At 39.9% G+C, this 24,692-nt stretch overlaps 1 protein-coding gene across 5 annotated transcripts in view; it reads left to right on the forward strand.

Moving 5' to 3' along the window:
• The window catches only part of hook3 (hook microtubule-tethering protein 3), a 62,576-nt gene that overhangs the window by 25,196 nt on the left and 12,688 nt on the right, over positions 1-24,692 (forward strand). For 2 of the 5 annotated variants that reach the window (XM_078404172.1, XM_078404182.1), the window contains exons 9-18: positions 2,923-2,985; positions 7,573-7,736; positions 9,941-10,081; positions 13,689-13,890; positions 16,032-16,142; positions 16,471-16,555; positions 16,671-16,740; positions 18,290-18,430; positions 20,238-20,325; positions 22,174-22,208. In XM_078404172.1, coding sequence (XP_078260298.1) covers positions 2,923-2,985; positions 7,573-7,736; positions 9,941-10,081; positions 13,689-13,890; positions 16,032-16,142; positions 16,471-16,555; positions 16,671-16,740; positions 18,290-18,430; positions 20,238-20,325; positions 22,174-22,208 — 1,100 coding nt within the window. Of the gene's footprint in view, positions 1-2,922; positions 2,986-7,572; positions 7,737-9,940; positions 10,082-13,688; positions 13,891-16,031; positions 16,143-16,470; positions 16,556-16,670; positions 16,741-18,289; positions 18,431-20,237; positions 20,326-21,709; positions 21,980-22,173; positions 22,209-24,692 lie in introns of all 5 variants that reach the window. The other 3 variants (XM_078404190.1, XM_078404200.1, XR_013547563.1) reach the window with 2 other exon arrangements.

Raw genomic sequence — 24,692 nt, forward strand, 5'->3', positions numbered from 1 at the left:
TCTCCTTTAAATTTGGCCCCTCTCACCTATGCCTTCAATGTTCAATGTGTGTAACACTTCTGCCCATGGGAAAAAGCGCCTAACCATCTACCCTATCTGTGCTCCTCAAAATTTTATAAACGTATCACATTTCCCCTCGGCTTCTGATACTCCAACGAAAACAATCAAAAGTTTGATAGATCAACATTCCTAGTGGGAAACGGGAAGGAAAATTAAAGGTATTTTTACGCTTGTTCAGTGGAAGAGATGATTTAACACATGAGGTAACAGGATAGAGACTGAAATTAAAAGGAATGAAATAGATGTACCAGTTTCCAGTTATCTAATGAAATAAATGGTGTTGTATGCCTTAAGGAACGGTTGTAAGGACTGAAGATTGGCCTAAAAAGTATTTATTTTCAAGAAGTCACAGCCAACTGGACAATTACATCTTAATTGATTTAATATATCAAGTCAGGAAAATAGTGAAATTGCTTTAAACATCAAGATGAAGCAAAAAAAATCAGATGAAATCTCTGAAGATTACCCCATAGTTTATTTTTTTTAAACAGTCACAGCCAACTGGGAATATGCACCTTAATTTATTTAATATATCTTGCAAGGAAAATGTTGAAATTGCTGAAACATGTAGATGAAGAAAAAAATAATCAAATATAGTCTCTGTTTAGAAGGAAAGTTTGACTTGAGAAACCCAATCGAATACCTGGAGGATATGACCAGTTAGTGGGGTGCACGTGTTCATGTTATTTCAGAAACCTTCTGCAAAATTTTCACTTAACAAACTATTGGAAAGGTTTTACAAATGTAAAACAAAAATGCATGGTAACTTTTGAGGCAAATTATGTTGGATCTGACGGTGATTATCAATCACGATTCATCATTCAAGAATTAGGGCGGTATCTTGTATGGCTGAGCAACTGGGCCGAGGAATGGCAAATGCAGTTTAATTTAGATAAGTGTGAGGTGCTGCATTTTGGGAAGTCAAACCAGAACTAGGTCTTCTTAGTGAATGGTGGAGCCCCGAGAGTGTTGTAGTACAGAGGGACTTTAGGAAGTGTAGCAGTACACATACCCCAGAATGCATTGACGGAGCTAAAGTAGAGAAGGTTGAAAACTTCAAATTCCTATGAGTAAATATCACCGATGACTTCCCCTGGACCACCCATATTGAAACAAAGACCAAGAAAGCATACTAATGCCTCTACTTCCTAAGAAGGCTTAGGGAGTTCGGCACATCCCCAACAACCCTCACCAACTTCTACAGATGTGTCGTATAAAGCATTTTATCGGGATGCATCACAGTTTGGTTTGGGAACAGCTCCATCCAAGACCGCAAGAAATTGCAGCGAATTGTAGATGCAACCCAGACTATCACACAAACCAACCTCCTTTCCTTTGACTCCATTTATACCTTATGCTGCCATGGCAAGGCCAGCAGCATAACCAAGGACGAGTCGCACCCTGGCCACTGCCTCCTCCCCTCTCCCGTCGGGGAAAAGTTATAGAAGTGTGCAAACGCACACCTCGAGATTCAGGGACAGTTTCTACCCAGCTGTTATCAGGGAACTGAACCATCCTATCGCAACGAGAGAGGAGTCCTGAACTACTATCTACCTCATCAAGGACCCTCGGACTATCTTTGATTAGACTTTACTGCCTTTACCTTGCTCTAAACATTACACCCATGTCATATACCTGACACTGTGAATGGCTCGATTGTAATGTATTGTCTTTCCGCTGGCTGGTTGGCACGCAACAAAAGCTTTTCACTGTACCTCGATACATGTGACAATAAATTAAACTGAACTGATAATTTCTTGAACGTGGCATCTCGGGTAGAAGTTGGAACAGCAGTAGGAAAGATACCATTAAGCTGGAAGAATGCTGGGATTTATGAGGCTGTGCCGTGACTTGAAGGCCTGAGCCAAGGGGAGAAGATGGAAAGGCTAGTACTGTATTCCTTAGAGTGCAAAAGGCTGAGGGATGATTTGCTTAAGGTGTTTAAAATCATTTGGGGATAGAGAGGGTGAATGCACAGAGTATTTTTCCCAGACTAGGGGAGTCAAGAAATAGAGAGGAGAAAGATTTAATAGGAATCTGAGGGACATCTTTTTCCACAAAGAGGGGGGTGGATATATGGAAGGTGTTGCAAGAAGAAGTAGCTGAGGCAGCTCCAATAACAACATTTAAAAAACACTTGAACAGGTAAATGGATAGGAAAGGTTTAGTGGGATATGGGCCAGGTGTGGGCTAATGGGACTGTCTTCAATGTGGCATCTTGATTGGCATGAAAGAGTTGGACTGATGAGTCTATTTCCATACTGTATAACTCTATGACTCTTATCAGTTGTGTACCAAAAAATCCCCAGTTTACTAACATTCACTCTTTGCTAGTAATGCAATTTTCTCTAATCTTCTTGGAATGAAATTCTCACTATCATTGTTGTATTTTGTCTCAAGATTACTTTTAGTATGAATGATTCAATGGTACTTTATTTAATCACACGTACAGTGAAATTCCATTTTTGCATACAGTTCATTGAATATTATTATACATTGCACTATCACATTTTAAAATTAGGTTTACTGATTTATAGATCTTTTTAAACCATAGTGAATGGATGTGAGGATTGAGTTCAGCAGTTTAATATGCAAGTTTATCTGACATAAACTGAGCTTTATCCTTTTATTTCTCCCTACAACAGCAGAACTGCAGATACAATGATGCGTTCTTGTTGAAGTGCATAATGACAAAGGGTATTTTCGTATAACTCTAATTGTCCTTGGTTTCGGCAAAGTTGGGATGCTATGTCCTTTAATTGTCTATGGTGTATGGTTTTACTTGTACTGCTCATTTTCCTCTCTGCTGTCTCCTGTTTGATATTAAATTTTAATCTCCTTCAAATTTGCCTTGCTTTGAAGGCATGCCTTTCTCAAGATGTGATTACTAGACTGAGATTAGAGTGCATTGAACTAGAAGAAAGGGTAAATCTATTCTTTATATTTTCAAATTGTAGCATGCAGCTGAAGCAATGTATTCACGCCATTCTTATGAGATCGCTAACTAATAATGTTTTGGTTGCCTGTGGTGTTTGCATTTTATCTTTTTGAAAAGTTATTGGATGTTGCTTTTAACAATGGCTGTAGCTCGAAAGAAAACCAGCTGCATTTAACAATACACCTTGATAATGCAAGGAGACAGAAGGAGCACAGGACCTGCACTGGTGAGGTTGGATTCAGAGATCCTGCCAGATATAACATTAGGATTTTATCATTACTTTTTTTTCCCCCCTCATCTGACAGCCTGTCGAATTGATGAACTGTTGATTAGTATACCAGTAGCTGGAGGCCTGACTAAAGACCTTTTGAGATTGTCATTGACAATCAAGTGGTAGAGGAGAGGTAGTGATTGGTGTCTTGGATAGGAAAAAACTGCAGATGCTGGTTAAAATCGAAGGTAGACACAAAATGTTGGAGTAAGTCAGCCGGTCAGGCAGCATCTCGGGAGAGAAGGAATGGGTGATGTTTCAGGTCGAGACCCTTCTTCAGACTTTCAGGAACGTCATCCATTCCTTCTCTCCTGAGCTGCTGCCTGACCCGCTGAGTTACTCCAGCATTTTGTGTCTACCTTTGGTGTCTTGGATGTTGGCCAACATGAACAACATGGAGAAAGAGATTGGAACTGAAAAAGCTAACCATTGAAGAAGGGAGGGAGTTGGAAATAAGTGTTTGGAAAGTCAGAGACTGCAGGAGAGAATAAACTAAAATTCAAAGCTTAGGAAGGTAATCATTCTGAAATTCTGTGAGCTGGTTTTCACTTGACGAATGGGACCATAAGGACTGGTCGACAGAAGGGAGGTCAAGCTTTGCTTTGAAGACACTTGACTGTTGTTAACCAAACCATCTAAATATTAAAATCCTTCTAAAATTCTTTTAGCCTACCCCAGATCTACTGCCTGAAGAAAGAAGATATTGAAACTCTCGCATTCTAGAGTGTAGCATTTTAGACCATTGTGCCTTCACTGCTCTACACACAGTGGTCCATTTTTCAAATTCAGTCCCTGTGATATTAAGACAGCAGGATAGCATATTCCAGTAATGTAGAATTGAAATTCATCTGCTCTAAGCAGATGTACTCTTCTCATTTCTCTGAAGCATCAGTAAATTATGTTAAGCTTCTTTGGGTGGGCAGGAGTATGACAAATTCATCTTAATGCAATCAGTACAATATTTGTTTGCTTTTGTATAGATAAAAACAAGAACAGGCATTCCATTTTTGTAGAGGGAATTTAGAAGTAATAAAATATAGGTGGCCTCTTTCTGAAACAAACTAAGCAAAGATTGTTCCCCTCTACAGATCAAGTTTCTGCAGATTAAAAAAAAAAATACTGACCAGTATTTGGACAATTATTTAATAAAAGATAGGAGGTACAATAGAAGAAAAAAACTGAGGGGAAGGAAAAGATATGATAACCTTTCAATAGCCTGTTTTTGTGAGTCAACTTGCTTTTAGCACACATTTCCTTGCGAATAGACGTGACTAGTTCATTTGAGTTGGCTTTTTTAACTGAGTTCTTAGGTCAAGCATTTCCACCCGCATGTAATGGGAACAGTGTTTCTAACTTTATATTGATTGACTTGATTAAAATAATAGTTGATGGGAGAGAAATGTGAGATGCGGTGGAGATGCAATAGGATATTATAGAAAAGAAGTAGAGCGTAGGAAAAGACCCTTTGGCCTACAATGTCTGTGCCAAACATGATGTTGTTAAACTAGTCTCTTGTGTCTGCATGTGATCCATATCCTTCCATTCTCTGTATATCTATGTGCCTATCTAAAAGCTTCTATAAATGCAACTATCATATCTGCTTCCACTATTCTGTAAACATATATATTTTTAAATAACGTGCTCAGCACGTCACTTTTAAACTTTCTCCTCTGACCTTAAAGCGCTATGCCTTCTCGCCTGGGAATTAATCTAATCTGGTGAACTTCTGGACTCTCTCCAAAGGGAGCTATGGACTTGGACCTCAAGTTCCTTGTACATCAATGCTGTTAAGGGTCTTGCCTTTATCGTATACTTTCCCCTTACATTTGACCTCCCAAAGTGTAACACCTTGCATTCTACCAATCGGTGGTAGCCACTGCCATATTCATCATTGTCGTGTGCTGGGGCAGCAGGGGGAAGGCCGTGGACGCAGATAGGATTAGCAAACTCATCAGGAAGGCAGGCTCCGTCCTGGGGGTGGAGTTGAATTCATGGGAGGTGGGCTTAGAGGGGAGGATGCTCCTCAAACTGTGGAGCATCTAGAACAAAACAGCTCACCCCCTCCATGACACACTGGTTAACCTGAGGAGTACTTTCAGCAACCGACTGGTTCCACCAAGATGCAGTTCAGAACGCCACAGGAGATCCTTCTTCCCTGTGGCTATCAAACTGTACAACACCTCCCATTTCTGTTGTGGGGTAGACTGACTCTTCCCCCCCCCCCCCCCCCCCCCCCGCCTCAATCTTTGCACATCCCCAATCATTTCCACTCGCCACTTTAATTTCATGTATCTTGTGTTTTATGACTGTTGGCAGATCAATTTCCCTCCTGGGATAAATAAAGTTCTATCGTATTCTATTTGCTCAGATTAAATTCCATCCACAATTTTTCCGCCCACATCTATAACTGATTTATATCCCGCTGTATCCTTCAACAGCTTCCCCCACTGTCCGTAACTCTACCAATTTTAGTGTCATGTGCACACTTAATAATCAACCCATCCATATTTACGTCCACAAACAACAGATCCTAGCAAAGATTCCTGGGACCACTGATGATCACAGATCTCCATCCAGAATAGCACCTGTAAAACTTTAGAGAAATGCAAAATCTACAGTGAGACAAAAGATCATTTTCTGTCACTGACATTATTTTTAAAATCTGATTGAAATGGGGTTAGAGTCACAGGAAACCTGGCTGAGTTCATGAGGAAACTGAATTTCACAGCACTTTTAACATGGTGGCGTATCTCAATGGGTTTCATAGGGGCACAATCAGATGAAAAATGGGTGCCAATTGGTATTCCGAGTACATCTTTATAAAGGAGATGTAAAGAACTCTAGAAATTTTATTCCACAGTTTAGGATTTACCTGAAGACAAAACCATCAATGGCAGTGCAAACGAGGTACAAGAAGTTGGAATTGGGGATATGCAAGGTTGTGGATGGGGACAATCAAGGTATACTTTAGCAAGAGCAAAAAGAATAGTTAGTTTTGCAAAACCATCCTGAAGTTGACAAACGGGCTTAGTAGGTGTGTAGAGAGTGACACGCACTTACTAATAATATGTATATACTCACCTGTGAACTAAATTATAAGGACTTCCAGATTAGATAGTACACATTAGTGGTTGAACACGAGAAGGCAAGTAGTTCCAAGAACATCTAATTTACCCTGGGTTACCAAATACAGTGAACTCTTGTTTTAACAGAACTCTTTATAACAGATTTGGGTTATAACGGACTGAATCTGTTGTAGACAGAGTTCGTTGTTTCATGGAATGACCACTCGGTGAATGGAGCACATGATGTTTTTGAACCATTTTAACTTGGTTTCGTTTTGAGATTCAGTGTGGAAACATCGAATACGGGCCGACCAGCGATCGCCCATACACTAGTTCTATCCTACACTTTAGGGACAAGTCACAGTGTGTAGAATAGAATTACTGCAGTGCTTCTATCTTTCCTCCCACATAGCTAGTGCAGTGGTTCCACCTTTCCTCACACATTACAAAGACATTTAGACAGTGTGGGTTTCCCTTGGGAGCCACGGTCCCCCCCCCCTCCCCCCTCCAATGCAGATAAAGCTGTTGACAGAGAAAACAGGAATTTAATTATCAAGGGAAAAATGCTTGTGGGAGAATATGATTTGGATGTGCTGCGAGATTACTTTGGTTTGGCAATTGCCTATTTAAAACATTAAGATTTTTTTTTTAAATTAACTTTCTGAGCCCACAAAAGAAATGAAATATACAAACATTCATGCCCTTTTTTTAGCAAAATGTCTCTTATGGACACTTTAGGTAGCAGAATTGCGGATGAATCGAGTGGTATGGTAGAGCAAGCAAACTCAAATCAATCACTTTAAAAGAATTAAATATTAAGTTGGTGTGTGTCTAAACTGGAAGTTTCTACTGAAGGGAGCATTTATAGTTGACTCAGTCAATTAAAAATATAATGGGAATGGAGACACAATTTACATTAAAATACTTTAGTATTATCGACAGGAAATTAGTTGGTGTATCTTCAAGCATAGTCTCTAAGCATTCACATGTCTCAATCTCTCAACTTTTTTTCCATTAAGGCATGGCTTTAAATCATATCCTCAACCACTGATTTAGAACATCATAATATTTCAGTTTTTGTCTCGTCACACTGATGAAAAGTCTTGGTTCATTTTCCAAAGTGAAGTTGATTTTGCTATTTTAAGAAAAAAATAAATTGTTAAAAAAATATTGTGTAATTTGCATTTCTATAGACGATCAAAAAAGCAACAGATATTTCTTTCTGTCAATTTATGCAGGTTGCAGCTCTGCAAGAAGAAAAAGGTAGTTTATTAGTAGAAAATCAGACCCTTATGGAGCGACTCAATCAGTCTGATTCTATTGAAGATCCCAACAGCCCAGCAGGACGTAGACACCTCCAACTGCAATCCCAGTTGGAACAACTTCAGGAAGAGACTTTCAGGTACATGTCAAAAAAAATTGTTGGTCTTAAAGCTAGCTAGTCGGTCCCTAGAGAATCGCCAACTAGCCGCAACATGCAACCGCATACTCTGAACTTTCATACCTGTGCACCACAGCACAGAAATTGAGTATGTATTGGAGGTCAGATGCATGTACAGCAGATCTCTGGCTCCATTCCTGGACAAATCAATGAGTTCAGCTAGATTGATAAATTGATGAACTATGAGTTTCTGCTCCACCAGCATTGTTCCAGTAGATGTTACATATAGCAAAGCCCTATTAATTTAACCTGCATTGCACAGGAATTTTTTATTCATTTCTTTATTATAATGGATATTTATGTTTTTAATACTTGATGGTTTTATACTTAGTGGTTTTTAAATATGTTTCTAAAAAGTTCATTTTGGTGTTCTTATATTTAGTTATTCTGACTTTCAAAACATCAGAGACGTTTGGAAATAGTTTAAAGGCTTTCAAATGTCAGGATCTGCCAGAAGGGCAAATGGTTCTGTAGATCAGGCTTGAGGGAGGTATTGGACTTCCTGTTATTTCCCGTGCATGTGTAGCTACAGTGGTGAAACATGCTGATCAACAGCATCTTTAGTGTTAACTAGACCAAGTGGGCGCAAACATCTCTTGCTTTGGTGCAGCACCCTCTCCTCCCCTCTCCTCCCCTCTCCTCCCCTCTCCTCCCCTCTCCTCCCCTCTCCTCCCCTCTCCTCCCCTCTCCTCCCCTCTCCTCCCCTCTCCTCCCATCCCCTCCCATCCCCTCCCCTCCCCTCCCATCCCCTCCCCTCCCCTCCCCTCCCCTCCCCTCCCCTCCCCTCCCCTCCCCTCCCCTCCCCTCCCCTCCCCTCCCCTCCCCTCCCCTCCCCTCCCCTCTCCTCCCCTCCCCTCTCCTCCCCTCCCCTCCCCTCCCCTCCCCTCTCCTCCCCTCTCCTCCCCTCTCCTCCCCTCTCCTCCCCTCTCCTCCCCTCTCCTCCCCTCTCCTCCCCTCTCCTCCCCTCTCCTCCCCTCTCCTCCCCTCTCCTCCCCTCTCCTCCCCTCTCCTCCCCTCTCCTCCCCTCTCCTCCCCTCTCCTCCCCTCTCCTCCCTTCTCCTCCCCTCCCCTCCCCTCCCACAGTGGTGAAACATGCTGATCTTCACTTGCTACAATCCCCAAATGAGCCCCAAAATCAGGAAATGTCAGCATTGTAGTTCACAACAGCATCTTTAGTGTTAACTAGACCAAGTGGGCGCAAACATCTTCTTGCTTTGGTGCAGCACCCTCTCCTCCCCTCGAGGCTGTAGATTGAGGATGAGTACTATCCTCTTCCATAACTATTTGAAAACCAATAGAATTATGGAGACTGGTCCCATAAGTGTTCCCCCACAGACACATCAGCCACTTGCCCAGCCTTGGAGGAGGTGAAGATTGCTGACTCCTACTCTAATAATGCAATCTCGTACTCTAATACTATAGAGTGTCACCATATCTGGTTCTGTTGCTGGGCAGCAGAAATGGCCTACTCTGTCCATTCCCTCCATAGATGCTTCCTGGCCTGCTGAGTTCCTCTAGCACTTTGTGTTTTGCCCCATTCTTCAAACTTGATATTACAGTTTAGCTTAGTAAGCAGATAGAATACTCTGAAGGAAATATGTTTATTGTTGGAGAACCAAGAACCGACAATCTTTGAGACAAGAATGATGCAGATGCTGGAATCTTGAACTAATACAAACTGCTGGAGGAACTTGAAGTCAAGAGTGTTTAATTGTCGTATGTACCAACTGTGCAACAATTTTTACTTGCTGCAGCTTAACAGGCCTGTAAACGCAATAACACATAGATAAATATATAATCATCAATAAATTAATAACCGTAATACAAGGTCGCCAAATAATGTAAAACCAAAGTCTTTAGTACGATCAAAAATACAGTCCATAAAAGATTATAGTTGCTGAGGTTAACATTGTGCAGTATTCAAGAGCCTGATCATTGCTGGGAAACAGCTGTTCTTGAGCCCGTTATCCCTCCACACATGCTCACTGACCCGCTGAGTTCCTCCAACACTTTGTTTTTACTCATTTTTATCGTTATTGACTAAATATTTATTGCTGAATATATAGAATTTTAATCCATAATTTGTAATCGGGTCAATTTGTTGCAGTTTTCAAGATTAACTAAAATATTTAAAGGTTAACATTCAGTTTATGTGATTATTTCAGACTGGAAGCTGCAAAAGATGATTATAGGATTCGATGTGAGGAACTGGAGAAAGAACTTCTAGAACTACGACAGCAGAACGAAGAACTTACAAGCCTTGCAGAGGAAGCCCAATCTTTAAAGGATGAAATGGATGTCCTGAGGTATTCTCACTTTTTAAAATTATCTATCCACCTTTCTCTTTCCAGAAGACATGGAGTAGAATTAGCCCATTCTGCCCATCAAGTCTACTCTGCCATTCATTCATGGCTGATTATTTTTCCCTCTCAACCCCATTTCCCTGCTTTCTCCTTGTAACCTTTAACGCTCTCCTAATCAAGAATCTATCAATCTCCACTTTAAAAATACCCAATGTCTTGGCCTCCACAGATGTCTGTGGCAATTAATTCCACAGATTCACCACCCTCTGGCTAAACAAAGTTCTCCTCGTCTCCATTTCTCTTTCCTTCCTAACATTATTTACTTGTCTGGTTACATTTTGGGTTTTTTTACTGTAAAATGTTATTATTAAAGGTGCTTTACTAATGGAACATTCCAAACAACTTGAAATTATCTAAAAATTATCAAAGCATTAGATATCCAATAAAGGGCAAGAATGACCTCATGAAGTCAGATATCTATTATCATTTCATGAATTATATTAGACAGAAACATTGTGACTGTTGCTACTCGGATGAAGAATATCTGGCAGCAATTATTTACTGCTAATTATTTAGGTTTATAAAGTAATGGAGTATTGTGTTAGAATGTGTTAAATGGGAGAGGAACTGCTGTGAGACAACTTCAGGTCAGAACTGGAAATGCAAAAGAGCAGGCACAGGTTTTTTTCTCAATGTCAAGTTAGTTGACAATGGTAGACATACCAAAGCTGAGGTAGTGATGGATTTGGTGCTTGGCAACTCAACAGAAGATTCTGTTTATTTTGGTCTTTCAAATATATATATATTTTTCCGCAGTCGTAAAAATGGTCCATTTATCAGCATTGTATCTGCACAGTACAATTTGTAGGAAGGAACTGCAGATGCTGGTTTACACTGAAGCGGGATTTCAACTTTATATGTTGAATGGACAGCTCTGCCGATCAGAGGATTCTGCCGATCACACAGGTGTATCTATCATTCTACTGCGCGTAGACACAAAATGCTGGAGTGACTTAGTGGGACAGGCAGCATTTCTGGATGGAAGGAATCGGTGACGTTTTGGGTCAAGACCATTCTTTAGACTGAAAGTCAGGGGAGAGGGAGACACAGGGATATGGCAGGGTAAGGTGTGTGAATGAGACATCAAAGGGGACGAAGTTCAAGGAAAATGTAGAATAGACTATTGACAGACACAAAAAGCTGTAGTAACTCAACGTGTCCGACAGCATCTTTGGAAAAAAAGGAATAGGTGACGTTTCGGGTCGAGATCCTTCAGACTGAGTCTGGGGAAAGGGAAACGAGGGAATAGATGATGTAGAACAAATGTATGAAAGATATGCAAAAAAGTTACGATGATAAAGGAAACAGGCCACGATTAGCTGTTTGCTAGGTGAGAACGACAACAGTCAATGAGACTCAACAAGACTACTTTGAAGCTGGTACGACTTGTGGCTGGAGTTGGCTGCGCCTAACGGCTGCGGCTCTCTGGCAGTCTGTTGTCTTTTTTTCTTTTTTTTTTGTTTGTGTCGGTGTTGGGATGGTTTTTGTTTCTGTTTTTGGCTGTGTATGTGTGGTGGGGGTGTGTGGTGGGGTGGGGTGGGGGGAAACCTTTATTTTATTAGGTCTCTTCCCCGGGGCGCGGCTCGGCTGCGGGCCTTAACATTGCCGGCGCAGCTCGGCTGCGGGACGTTTCAGTGCCCGGTGCGGCTCGGCTGCGGGCCTTAACATTGCCGGCGCAGCTCGGCTGCGGGACGTTTCAGTGCCCGGTGCGGCTCGGCTGCGGGCCTTAACATTGCCGGCGCAGCTCGGCCGCGGGACGTTTCAGTGCCCGGTGCGGCTCGGCCGCTGGACTTAACATCGCCCGGTGCGGCCGCGGGACGTTTCAGTGCCCGGTGCGGCTCGGCCGCTGGACTTAACATCGCCCGGTGTGGCCGCGGGACGTTTCAGTGCCCGGTGTGGCCGCGGGACGTTTCAGTGCCCGGTGCGGCTCGGCCGCGGGACGTTTCAATGCCCGGTGCGGCTTGGCCGCTGGACTTAACATCGCCCGGTGTGGCCGCGGGACGTTTCAGTGCCCGGTGCGGCTTGGCCGCTGGACTTAACATCGTCAGCGCTGTTCGGCCGCGGGACGTTTCAGTGCCCGGTGCGGCTCGGCCGTTGGACTTAACATCGCCCGGTGTGGCCGCGGGACGTTTCGGTGCCCGGGGCGGCTCGGCCGAGGGGCCTTCCATCCCCTTGCGGGGGCTGTGCGTGTCGGTTGCCTCGGTAGGGGTCGAGCTGCCTGTCCGTGGGTGCGGGGGGAAGAGAGGGGAAGTTTTGTTGCCTCCATCACAGTGAGGGGGTGTTTGGAGTCACTGTGATGGATGTTTGTGTTGGGGTCGGGTGTCCTGTGTTCTTTTCTTTTTTGCTGTATTTTGTGTGACTGCTGAAATTTCGCTCGGTGTTGTGCCGAGTGACAATAAAGTGTTGTTATGGTTATGGTTATGGTTATGGACTGAGCGTAGGTGTTCAGCGAAACGATCACTGAGCCTGCACTTACACCTCTTCCAACTTTATCTACTGTATCCGCTGTTCCAGGTGTGGACTCCTATATATCGGCAGAACCTAAGTGCAGGCTCAGCGATTGTTTCGCTGAACACCTCCGCTTAGTCCACCTAAACCTACATGATCTCCTGGTTTGTTAAACACTTTAACTCCCCCTCCCATTCCCATACTGACCTTTCTGTCCTGGGCCTCCCTGTCAGAGTTAGGCCCAATGCAAATTAGAGGAACAGCACCTTATATTTTGCTTGGGCAGCTTACAAGCCAGTGGTATGAATATCGACCTCTAACTTCAGGTGACCCTTGCTTTCCCTTTCTCTCCATCCTACACCCCTCCTGTCTTCCTGTTTTAATTTTATCTTTGTATGCTTTGTTGTCACCTTCCACCTAGCTAATAATGATCTATTTAACATTTTCCTTGAGCTTTGTCCCCTTTGATGTCTCGTTCTCACACCTTTCCTTTCCATATCTCTGTGTCTCCCTCTCCCCTGACTTTCAGTCTGAAGAAGGGTCTCAACCCGAAACGTCAATCATTCCTTCTCTCCAGAGATGCTGCCTGTCCCAGTTTATGTCTATGCTCAGTACAATGACAGACACACCTGTGAGATCGGCAGAATCCTCTGGTTCTTTGCTGAACACCATGGAACATCAGAGTTGTTAATTGAGCACATACTAGAAAGAACACCAGAGCTGTTTATTCAACATATAAAGTTGAAATCCTAATTAACACATTATAATACTCCATTCCTTTATAGACCTAAATAGTTTGCAATGCTGCCAGATGTTTATCATCTGAGTATCAACAAACATAAGGTTAATGTTTCCGTCTGATGTAGTTCATGGAAGCATAATTATGATACCTGACTTTGGAAGGTCATTCTTGACCTGCATCATATATCCAATGCTTTCATATTTTTTAGGCATTTTCAAGTTGCTTGAACAACTATTTGGCATTTCATTATTCCAAGAATCCATTGGCAATGCATTAGACAAAGCAACAAATGAATTACAGCATGGCATATCTTGAGGCCAAGAAAGTGTGCTATTTAAGTAAAAACAATTTTTGTTCCAGGCATTCTTCTGATAAAGTGGGTAAATTGGAAGGCATGGTGGAATCATATAAAAAGAAGCTGGAAGATCTGGGTGACTTGCGTCGGCAGGTGAAGCTCCTTGAAGAGAAGAATACTATGTACATGCAGAACACAGTCAGTCTGGAGGAGGAGCTACGGAAAGCAAATACAGCACGTGCTCAACTGGAAGCATACAAGAGACAGGTGTGAAATTGCAAATGTTAAAAATATGAATTAGAAGCAGGAATAGATCTTTTTTTTTTTTTTGCAGGAGGCCATTCGGCCCTTCGAGCCAGCACCGCCATTCAATGTGATCATGGCTGATCATTCTCAATCAGTACCCCGTTCCTGCCTTCTCCCCATACCCCCTTTGAGCTTGCACTGTTTTCAGTAAGATCATGGCTGATTCAGTGCCTCATCTATTTTGCCAAATGACGATCATATCTCCTGATCTGCTTGCGTATATTTAACAAATAGCATTCAAATCTTTCTCAGATGGAATTCAATGTTAATGAAAATTTTCCTAATTAGGCCTTTTTTCTAGATTTGAGCTCATCGCCAAGAGGATACTGCCATGTTGGCACTGTCCATCTATTCCAGAATCTTGTGTTCTTTTAAACTACTGTGAATCTGGGTCAAGCTTCCTCAGTAACCCTTTATGGAATATCTCTTATTCTACATTTTTTACATTATAAACCTACATTTTTTGGGAGGTCATGTGGCAATTTGGGAGGTCATGTTGCAGTTGTATAAGATATTGGTGAGACCGCATTTAGAATATCATGTTTTTGGAAAGATAGTTGTCAAGCTTGGAAAGGTTCAGAAAAGATTTACGAGTATGTTGCCAGGACTAGAGGGTGTGAACTATATGGAGTTGAGTCGGCTGGGTCTCTATTCCTTGGAGCGCAGGAGGATGAGGGGTGATCTTATAGAGGTGTACAAGATCATGAGAGGAATAGATCAGGTAGATGCATAGAGTCTCTTGCCCAGTGCAGGGGAATCGAGGACTAGGGGACATAAGTTCAAGGTGAAGGGGAAAAGATTTAATAGGAATCCGAGGGGTAACTTTTTCTCACAAAAGGTGGTGGGTGTATGGAACAAGCGGCCAGAGGAGGCAGTTGAGACTGGGACTATCCCATCGTTTATGAAACAGACAGGTACATGGATAGGACAGGTTTGGAGGGATATGGACCAAGCGCAGGCAGGTGGGACTAGTGTAGCTGGGACATGTTGGCCGGTGTGGGCAAGTTGGGCTGAAGGGCCTGTTCCACACTGTATCACTCTATGACTACAGTGCACCTACTCCATTGGCGAATATCGCTCCACAGGAATCTGTACTCCAAACATGCTGTCAGCGAGATTTCCTTAATTTAGAACTCCATCCCATGACAAAAGGTCACCATGCCACTTTAATTCTTGACTGTTTGCTGTACCTTATTGTTTATCGTCTGCTTCCTCTGAACCAACGCACCTGGATTCTTTTGAACCTAAACCTTTACTAGCTTTTTATGAATTAATAACATTCTACTTTTTTGTTCTCCCTGGCAGAGTGGTCAACATCACATTTTCCGACTGTTCCCCCCTCTTGCAGCTTCGTTCCAACTCGCATAATTTGTCCATTGTTCCTTTGCAGAGACTTTGTATCCTTTTCACAGATTACTTTCCCAGGCAGCTTCCTATCATCAGGTTGCATTCTGTATTTTCGTGCAAGTCATTTATGACTTTTATGAAAGTCATTTATGAAGTCAAATATTGTGAGGGCCCATTACAAATCCTTACATCATGCCACCAATAACAATAACAGCCTTTGCAACCTGAAAATGACCCGTTATTTCCTTTTTTTAATTGTTGTCCTTGAAGCAATTCTTTATCCCTGTTACCCCCAACTCAAAGGCAATTCAAATTTTATCCAATGTATATTTTTGTGTGGCATCTTCTGAAATGCCGTGTGAAAATCCACTTATACTAATTCCCCATTATCCGCCCTGTTAATTGTATCCCCTAAAATCTGCTAAGCAAACAAGATTTACCCATCCGTAAACCATGCTGATGTGGCTAATCAGTTTGTATATAAAATGGAGAAAATAGAGTACTTTTCCTATCCTTTGCATCTTAGTAATGACCTTGTTAATGATGACAGTGGTTGATAGTCTATGCTGCAGTTTCGTGATTTTTTTTTGGATTTTGACGGTGCAGTATTTTGGCTTACTTGACTTTACCAAATATTTGTACAACAAACAAAACATTAAAATCATTGTGCCAGTTTAGCATTGTCATTTGTTGGATTTCAAAAACAGAGTGAAAATAATAAAATTTCCAAATTGTACAACATTTTATTCATGTAGGTTGTGGAGCTTCAAAGTAGGTTGTGTGAGGAGTCAAAAAAAGCAGACAAAATGGAGTTTGAATATAAAAGATTGAAAGAGAAAGTGGATACCCTACAGAAAGAAAAAGAGGTTAGTTTCTTTTTATCATTTTGTTTGAGATTTCAGTAATAAATTCCTACCTTTGTATTATATTTAGAATTTAAATCTATTTTGACAGACCAGATTTTTTTATAGGCTTCACGTTGGTTTTGCAATTATTTTTATGCACGTTTTTCTCTTTGTAACCAAACTCTAGAATTGTAACAAACAATTTCTGAAAAATTACTTATCAACATGCTTGGCATATTTCCAAAAATGAAAAGTACTCGTAGATCTGGGGAATTGGGGAATGTTAGTATTGTAATATTCTGAATCTAAAATATTTTCTGTAATATTTGTATAACTTAAATATTTCTAGAGATTAAGAACAGAGAGAGATTCTTTAAAGGAGACAATTGAAGAACTGCGATGTGTTCAAGTACATCAAGGCCAACTCACTGCAGGTCTGTAGTAAAGGTTTTATTTGCATTTTGCTTTGTATTGGTTGCAAAGTTACTAATGTATTTAATACGTAATAAAATCCTGATATAACGTTGATAATTTTAATATTTTCCAAAGGACTTATTCCAATGAACAGTCAAGAGGCATCAGATAGTTTAGCAGCAGAAATAATAACCCCTGAAATCAAGTAAGTTAAAAGATTTATCCGTTTTTTCAATAATAAGAATAACTTATTGCAAAGACAAATATTTTGATTAAATTTGGGCTGCCTGTCAGGATATTTAATAACATTAGTCGTTTTGCTGTGCTGTTTCAATAGTTCTTATAGCAGTTAAGTAATGTTAATTTCAGAATCATTCATCCACATCATCTTTCCAAATCACTTTTGTGTTCCATTTTGGCATTTTTGCCCTGTTTGTCACAATGGATCATGGATTGCTTGAATTATATAATTACTAAAAATTTATTTGAACATTGAACATCCTTGTGAGTTGTAATCATGTATTCAAAACTGCTTACACAAAAATCTGTGGTAAGTGGATATGAGTTTCTTCAGTTCTACCCTACCTCTTTACTAAAGTCACTGAAGATGTGAAGATATTAATGATGTGGGCATCCAATTTAAGCCCTCTCAGATGAGGTTTATACAAAAGTCTACTGATGAATTCTTGTGAGGTCAGTTTTGAGATTCTAAGGGGAGTAAGAGGCACCCATGGCTGACAAGGGCAGTCAAGGACAGCATAAAAAGAAAAGAGAAGAAGTATATTATAGCAAAGAAGAGTGGGAAGCCAGAGGATTGGGAATCTTTTAAAGAACAACAGAAGATAACTAAAAAGGCAATATGGGGAGAAAAGATGAGGTACGAGGGTAAGCTAGCCAATAACATAAAGGAGGATAGTAAAAGCTTTTTTAGGTATGTGAAGAGGAAAAAATAGTCAAGGCAAATGTGGGTCCCTTGAAGTCAGAAGCAAGGGAATTTATTTGGGGGAACAAGGAAATGGCAGACGAGTTGAACCAGTACTTTGGATCTGTCTTCACTAAGGAAGATACAAACAATCTCCCAGATGTTCTAGTGGCCAGAGATCCTAGGGTGACGGAGGAACTGAAGGAGATTCACATTAGGCAGGAAATGGGGTTGGGTAGACTTTTTCAGTCAGAGAGTTTGAATCTGTGGAATTCACTGCCTCTGAAGGCAGTGGAGGCCAATTCTCTGAATGCATTCAAGAGAGAGCTAGATAGAGCTCTTAAGGATAGCGGAGTCAAGGGGTATGGGGAGAAGGCAGGAACGGGGTACTGATTGTGAATGATCAGCCATGATCACATTGAATGGTGGTGCTGGCGCGAAAGGCCGAATGGCCTACTCTCCTGCACCTATTGTCTATTGAGCTTAGATGAGTTTACATACAGTCATTAAAAACATGTTACACAAAATAATACGTGCAAAATAAATATTAAGTCAATAGGGCAAGTATCAAAGTACAGATTTCCATGGATAAAAAGATTAAAACTAAATGGAAATTCAGAGGGGAGATCTATAATAGAGCTTTGATTAACATACTAAAGATAAACCATGAAAAAAATAGAGAATGCATTGAGGAAAAGAAAAGAACTAAAAGGAAATGTGTAACAAGCATAGCTGATAATGTAAAAGGAAATAGCTTTTGAGAATATAACTGCCTTAAAAATGAATCTTCAATGTTGCTTGTCATTTTCTTAAATCTCTGTCCATGTTGTAGGGAAAAACTTATCCGATTACAACATGAAAACAAAATCCTGAAGTTGAATCAAGAGGGATCAGATAATGAAAAAATAGCTTTACTGCAAAGTTTACTGGAGGATGCCAATAGAAGGGAGAGTGAACTAGAGACGGAGAACAGGTGAGACACAGTCCAATAATGAATACTTTGATTTAATATATTATTGTAACACATGCCCCAAAAGTAACTTATTCACAACAATCAAATAAGGATCTGTGTAGTTGCACCTAGTGAAAAAAAAACTGTGTGGTGAATGAACAAATGAATAGAAGGCAAGTTGTTTTAATGCTCATTTCATTGAACTGTATCATATGGTGATACTTGAATGGAACATTTTACATAGAGCACAAAGAAATGAAGCCTAATGATGTCATGTATGAATGAGAGTTATTCAATGAGAAAATTTGATAATGTATGCTTTATTGGTTTTGACATTTTTCTCCAGTTTGTTTCAGGTATTTCACTTCTTCTAAAGGATATACTTTGTTTTCCAGAAATTACAATTTCAAAAGGAAATGAGCACTAAATTGTAACTGTTAGAAAATCACTGGTCACATGTTATTAAAGAATGACTTGTGAATGCCCGTGGTCTGGAAAGGCCACAGGCAAAACCAGCAGCAAGCAGTGCAATGGGGAGAGCTTATGGAAAATAAAGTAAAGCTTCTAAAATCTAGTTTTTGATGATAGCCGTTCTCTCCATGCACTTTGTAATAATAATAAACATGTTATCTTTTTAATCATGTACTATGAGCAAATTCAGGACATTAAGCACTTTAGGAATTTGTTTGTTGAGAATCATTTATGTGACTTGCAACATACTTTGGAATGGAGATGCAGGTTCTTGTAATATCATGAACATGCTAGAATAACCTTCAGCATTCTGGCCTGTTTTTGTTAATGGGAAGAAGTTATGGGCAAGTTTACAGGAGCAGAGAACTTTTTACTGTGTTGGTTAGATTTCTGATCTATTATGCCTCGCCTGTAAGTGCTTCCAAACAGCAAGTCCAGTCCTATTGAGTCTGTCCTTCTATTCCTTGGACAGTCCCTCAGGACCAAGGATAACTTGCTTCTATTGCAGCTCTGTGGATGTGGAGGTGGCTGACACAAACCATGCAGGATCTACATACTCTGCCATAGGTGGTCGGTCGTGTTTGATGGATCATTGGATGGGTAGCTTGGGATGTCAAATGACCTCTATGTGTTCCTGTTGCTGAGGCTGGAACTATCGAAGATTCTGATCTGCCAGTTTGAGAATGTCCTTAAAGTTGTTTCTCTGCCTCTTCCTGTAAATCTCTTCCTGTGTAGTAATTCAACGTAAACCGCTCACTTCAAGAGTCCAGTGTAGGCCAATGGAAGTTATCGCCTGCCCATTGAAGCGGTTTGTGTGAGATTAAAACCTCAGTGATTGGGATGCTGACTTTGTTTATCATGTCAATTGATTTAAAGGATTTGCAGAGACATCATTGCTAATATTTCTGCAGTTTTTTGAGGAGCATACTGTAGGTTGTCCATACATATTTCAACAGTAATGGTAAGTCAAAAATGCAAAGCACTGTGGAATATCATGACCCACAATGAGCATGCCAATGTTTTTGCCCATCTACAGTAATTTCATTCGCCCTACAATTCTGCCCACAAACCCATGAGATTCCTGAAAATCCTGAGATCGCCAAAGGCACAATTTGAATGCAAGTTTATTTTTGGAAATAGATATATAGATAGATAAGTATGTGATTGATAAATTGAAAGTCAGATTCCTCCTGAAGTACTCAGTCTGTTATGGGAAAGGTTTGAGAGAGCTGGGTGGAACAAATTCCCATCAAATAGAGAAGGTTAAATAAGAATAGTGGCTGGCTTGAATGAGAGAAGCAATTGCATCTCTGTGTATAGGTAACTGAAATTTCTTTAATTTCTTTTTGGTTAAAAGGCTAGCCAACCAGAGGATATTGGAAATACAGTCACAGGTTGAAGAACTTCAGAAGGCATTACAAGATCAGGGCTCGAGGGCTGAAGATGTGAGTTACGTACTGGGTTAAAAAGTACTCTTAATAGCATTCTTAGTGCAATATCATGCTCGTAAGCTGCATAAATTGTTTTTAAAATAACCAATTAACAGAATTATTTTGAAATTGCTCAAAAACTTTTGCCTTTGCCATTTTGTTTGTGTCTCCAGTTTATTTTCTCCGCTTTTTCAGAATCCAGTGTCGTGCAGCATGTCGGTTGATAAAGCAGCATCACCCTTTTATTTTGCTGCTCATTTTGCCTTTCTATTAATAGGTTATAAGAATGGCTTGGTAACATTGGAGTAAAAAAAAAAATTACTTCCATTTAAATATTTGAATTGCACTTGTGTATCTGGGAGCTGAAGTTTGAAACGGGGAAATTCCTATACAACTATCTGACTGCTGTCAAAGGAGATAGCTTAATGATGGCAAAGTAATACTACGATTTACTAACCAGTGAAGTGCAGTAGAATTTTTGATATTGTACTTTTCTTTGCTATCAAACCTTTAGATATATTCATTATACTTTCAATTTTGCATTTAAATTCAAGCAAAAATATTTGAAATATTCACATAGAGCCTCATTTACATCATTGATGAAAACCATTGAATATAGAATAATGACTGTGTGCCCTTAACTAAAAGGAGGAATAATTGTTTTAATTCTATAAAATTAGTAATGAACCCGGGTTGCTTTTAAGAAAATGATGTTTGGGCAGCATTGGTAACCAGTCATTGTGAATGCTATACATGTCAATTTTAGGAAATGTCAAACAAATGGTGCAAAATGGAAATGGGGCACAATATAGTTAAAGCTACAGAGAGTACTGACATTTTTTAAGACGAGAACAACTTTTCGAAGAAAGAATATTTTCTGATGTATTAAATATCTGATGTATTAAATATTTCTGTAAGATGGGAATTGTTTGCAGAAGGTTCCAGAACTTGAGGGAGCAGTGGAATCAGGTTGAGAGAAATGCTTACAGCATCATCACTGTAGTCCTTGGCTAAACGTGAGTTAGCTCCAGCTGGCCGCCTCCTTGTGTTCCTCTGACAATAATAATCCATTCAAGAGAGCTTGTCTCTCAATTTAAAACTTTGAAGTAAAAAATTGATTTGCCTTATCATCTTGAAAATATTTATGGGTTTAACAAAAGGGCATTACTATGTAATTTCTGCATTCTTAAACAGCTTTATGAAATTAAAACAGGGAAATAAAAGTTTCTGTAATGGTTTGATAGAAATGGTAAACCTTGAAACCACATTAGAAAACGATCCCTTTAGTTTTTCCTTTGTGTTCAGCATTAGTCAGAAACATAGATGCTGATCCACGTAATAATCAAAAATGGCAGCCTGTACATTTGTTTCATTTCTGTAAATATCATTTGTGTTTTAGTGTGGAAACTGGAAGCCACTCATTTGCTTGAAAACAATGTGGATATTAAGAGATATGTATGAATAAAGTTCTCCAGATCAGGAGAGATGATGGAGCTGCTACTGATATCAGCTGCGAAGACAGACAAAACATTCATGTGCTACAAATTAAGAGGCTTAAACTTTTTCTCGTTCATCTGTTACTGAAGAGTTTCTTCTGCTGGCTGGTGTTTTTGCTTCATACTAACATATTATCTCTGTTTCTTGCCATGGCCATCTGCTGTAGGCTATTGTAAGTATGCCTTCTTTTAAATAACATCTTACCTTGCTAACTGCCAGCATTTACTAATATCAAATTGAAATATTGAAATTGCAGTAATTATGCAGTTGCACTAATTAAGATTGTATTTAAATACTTTGTTCACTGTGTTGCATTTGGAACTTAGTATTTCCTTTTTATCATTTATATTTATATATATTTTTCAGTCAATTCTTCTGAAAAAGAAACTGGAAGAACATTTGTAAGTACTTAAAAAAAAAAAAAAATGTTGAATAGGTCTTGATCTTATAGAGGTGTACAAAATGATGAAAGGAATAGATTGGGTAGATACACAGAGTCTCTTTCCCTGAGTAGGGGAATTGAGAACCAGAGGACATAGGTTCAAGGTGAAGGGGAAAAGATTTAATAGGAATCTGGGGGGTAACTTTTTCACACAAAGGGTGGTGGGTGTATGGAACAAGCTGCCAGATGAGGTAGTTGAGGCTGGGACTATTCCAACGTTTAAGAAACAATGAGACAGGTACATGGATAGGACAGGTTTGGAAGGATATGGACCAAGTGCAGGCAGGTGCGACTAGTGTAGCTGGGACATGTTGGCTTATGTGGGCAAGTTGGGCCCTAGGGCCTGTTTCCTCACTGTACCACTCTATGACTCTAGGTATTTTATTGTGGACATACTGTCCTCTCTATGGAGTGTGGAAACATTTTTTGTAAATCTTTTTTATGTCATGTACAAAGTCTTGATTTGTCAATACTGTCTCTCATGACAGTTTACTCTACCCTTGGCAGGACATCTGGGAGCCAGAGTAGGTTGTTGTGTAGCTCAAACATGGGAACTGGCTGGGAACACTGGAAAGTTTCTCAGATCACACAAAGTACCCCAGCTGCAGCAGTGAAGCTCCAAAACTAGCTGAACAAATGCTGTCCTTGCCAATAATGTCCAGATCCTGAAAATGTAAAAAAAAGTATGCAACAAAGGAAAAGGGAGGAAAGAAATTGGTATGCGTTGCAAATAAAACTGAAAACTGAAATTTTGAGAAATTCGAATACCTGTATTTTCCAAATTGTAAATTATGTAAATGATTAATTTTTAATGTTCAGGCAAAAATAAGACATTTTGATTCTTTGATAGAGAATTTTAAAGATTTGCACCCATTAAATGTAAGAAATTTTAGTGTCTGTCCATTAAAGAAAGAAGAGCAGTGGGATGTGGAAAGGACGGTGAAAAATGAAAGTGGAGGAGTGGATAGGATTGAATGCATTGTGTAGGAAGAGGAGGAGGGAAGGTGGTGGGGAAAGGAGGAGTCGTACTGAAGAGATGGGGGAGGAAGAAGGAGTGGGAAATACTTTTTTGCTTGACGTTTTACATATAATGTAAATTGGCACTCCAAGAAATTGACATTGTGCTGTAGTTTAATTATTATAGTACATGCTGGAAAGCTTGCTTATTTTAATGGTTTCTCCAGTACATTCAGATTTCTTTAAATGTTTCACATTCGGATGATCAACATCTGTTTTGTTTTTACACATTTTTTACAAAGGTTTAACCCCAAACCTCATTTAAATGAATTAAAGTGGAAATATTCAAATTGGACTCATTTAATACATCCAAAGAATGATTGTGAGAAGATGGAAACAGTGCAGATAAAATACAAATGTCCAATAATTGAGCACCTTATTAAATAAATCTTATTTGCTTACATTTAATTTATTGGATTTTTTGTGCACTTTAATAGCTTTATTTGACGTCTTCAGCTTCTCGCGGTAGTATGGGCTAGATATTTTCTCCCAGAGCTATAATCTGAATTGATTTGTTTTGTAACTATTGTATAGTCTGAGTATTTATATTACACCTAATTTCTCAGAATGCACTGTTTCAACCAAATATGCTATAATGATGAAATATTATCCCACCGGTTTTTCAGTTATTTGAGGTAAATTGGATGACAAATTTCAAAAGCGTTTTGCTGGGAAGTGGTTTCCCGCCATAAAATACTGAGTGGATGAGAAAATATGTTTTTGATTATATAGATGGTGAGACATTTGTATCCTACATATTCCAAATGGGAATTAAATCCATAATTTCCTAACAATATGAATATGCATATTCTAACTAAAGTTATATTCATTTTTTTAATAGTTAGGTATGATTAAACCTTTATTTGTTTAAATATGAGAGGTTTTGGGATAGATGAGGTCTAGGAGATGAGAATTTATAGTAGAGATAATGGTAACGGCGAAGAATGGCCTGCACTTGGTGAACTGAAGGGGTTGAGAAGAAAATGAATGTAGATTCTGGATGCCTGCAGTGCATACACCTGGCAAGTAGAAGTAGAATCTATTGTAACAGATGTCAGCAATATGGCATTGATAATGGATATGGGTTGAAATGGAACCAGGGAAGTGGAAAGTGAGGCTCAGTGGGTATTTGGAATGCCTGGGAAGCACTTTCACATGCGTATGTCACCCCTGCAGAAGAGTGTTGGATCATTGCGCATTGAAGGTTGTTTTGGTAGCAGTAATGGTGTTTAAAGATGCAAGGAAGGGCTGTTGTTCAATTTGAGCATTATGCTTTAAACGTTAAACTTTTAATAATAATATATTCCTTTATTTGTCCCACACCGGGGAAATTTACAGTGTTACAGCAGCAAAGTGGATAGCAAGAGATCATTCATTATAAATAAAAGTAAAGACAAGGATAGTCCTCTGGTCCTCTCCTTCTACC

Source organism: Rhinoraja longicauda, chromosome 1 (genome assembly GCF_053455715.1).
Source record: "Rhinoraja longicauda isolate Sanriku21f chromosome 1, sRhiLon1.1, whole genome shotgun sequence".
NCBI classification, from domain to species: Eukaryota; Metazoa; Chordata; class Chondrichthyes; order Rajiformes; family Arhynchobatidae; genus Rhinoraja; species Rhinoraja longicauda.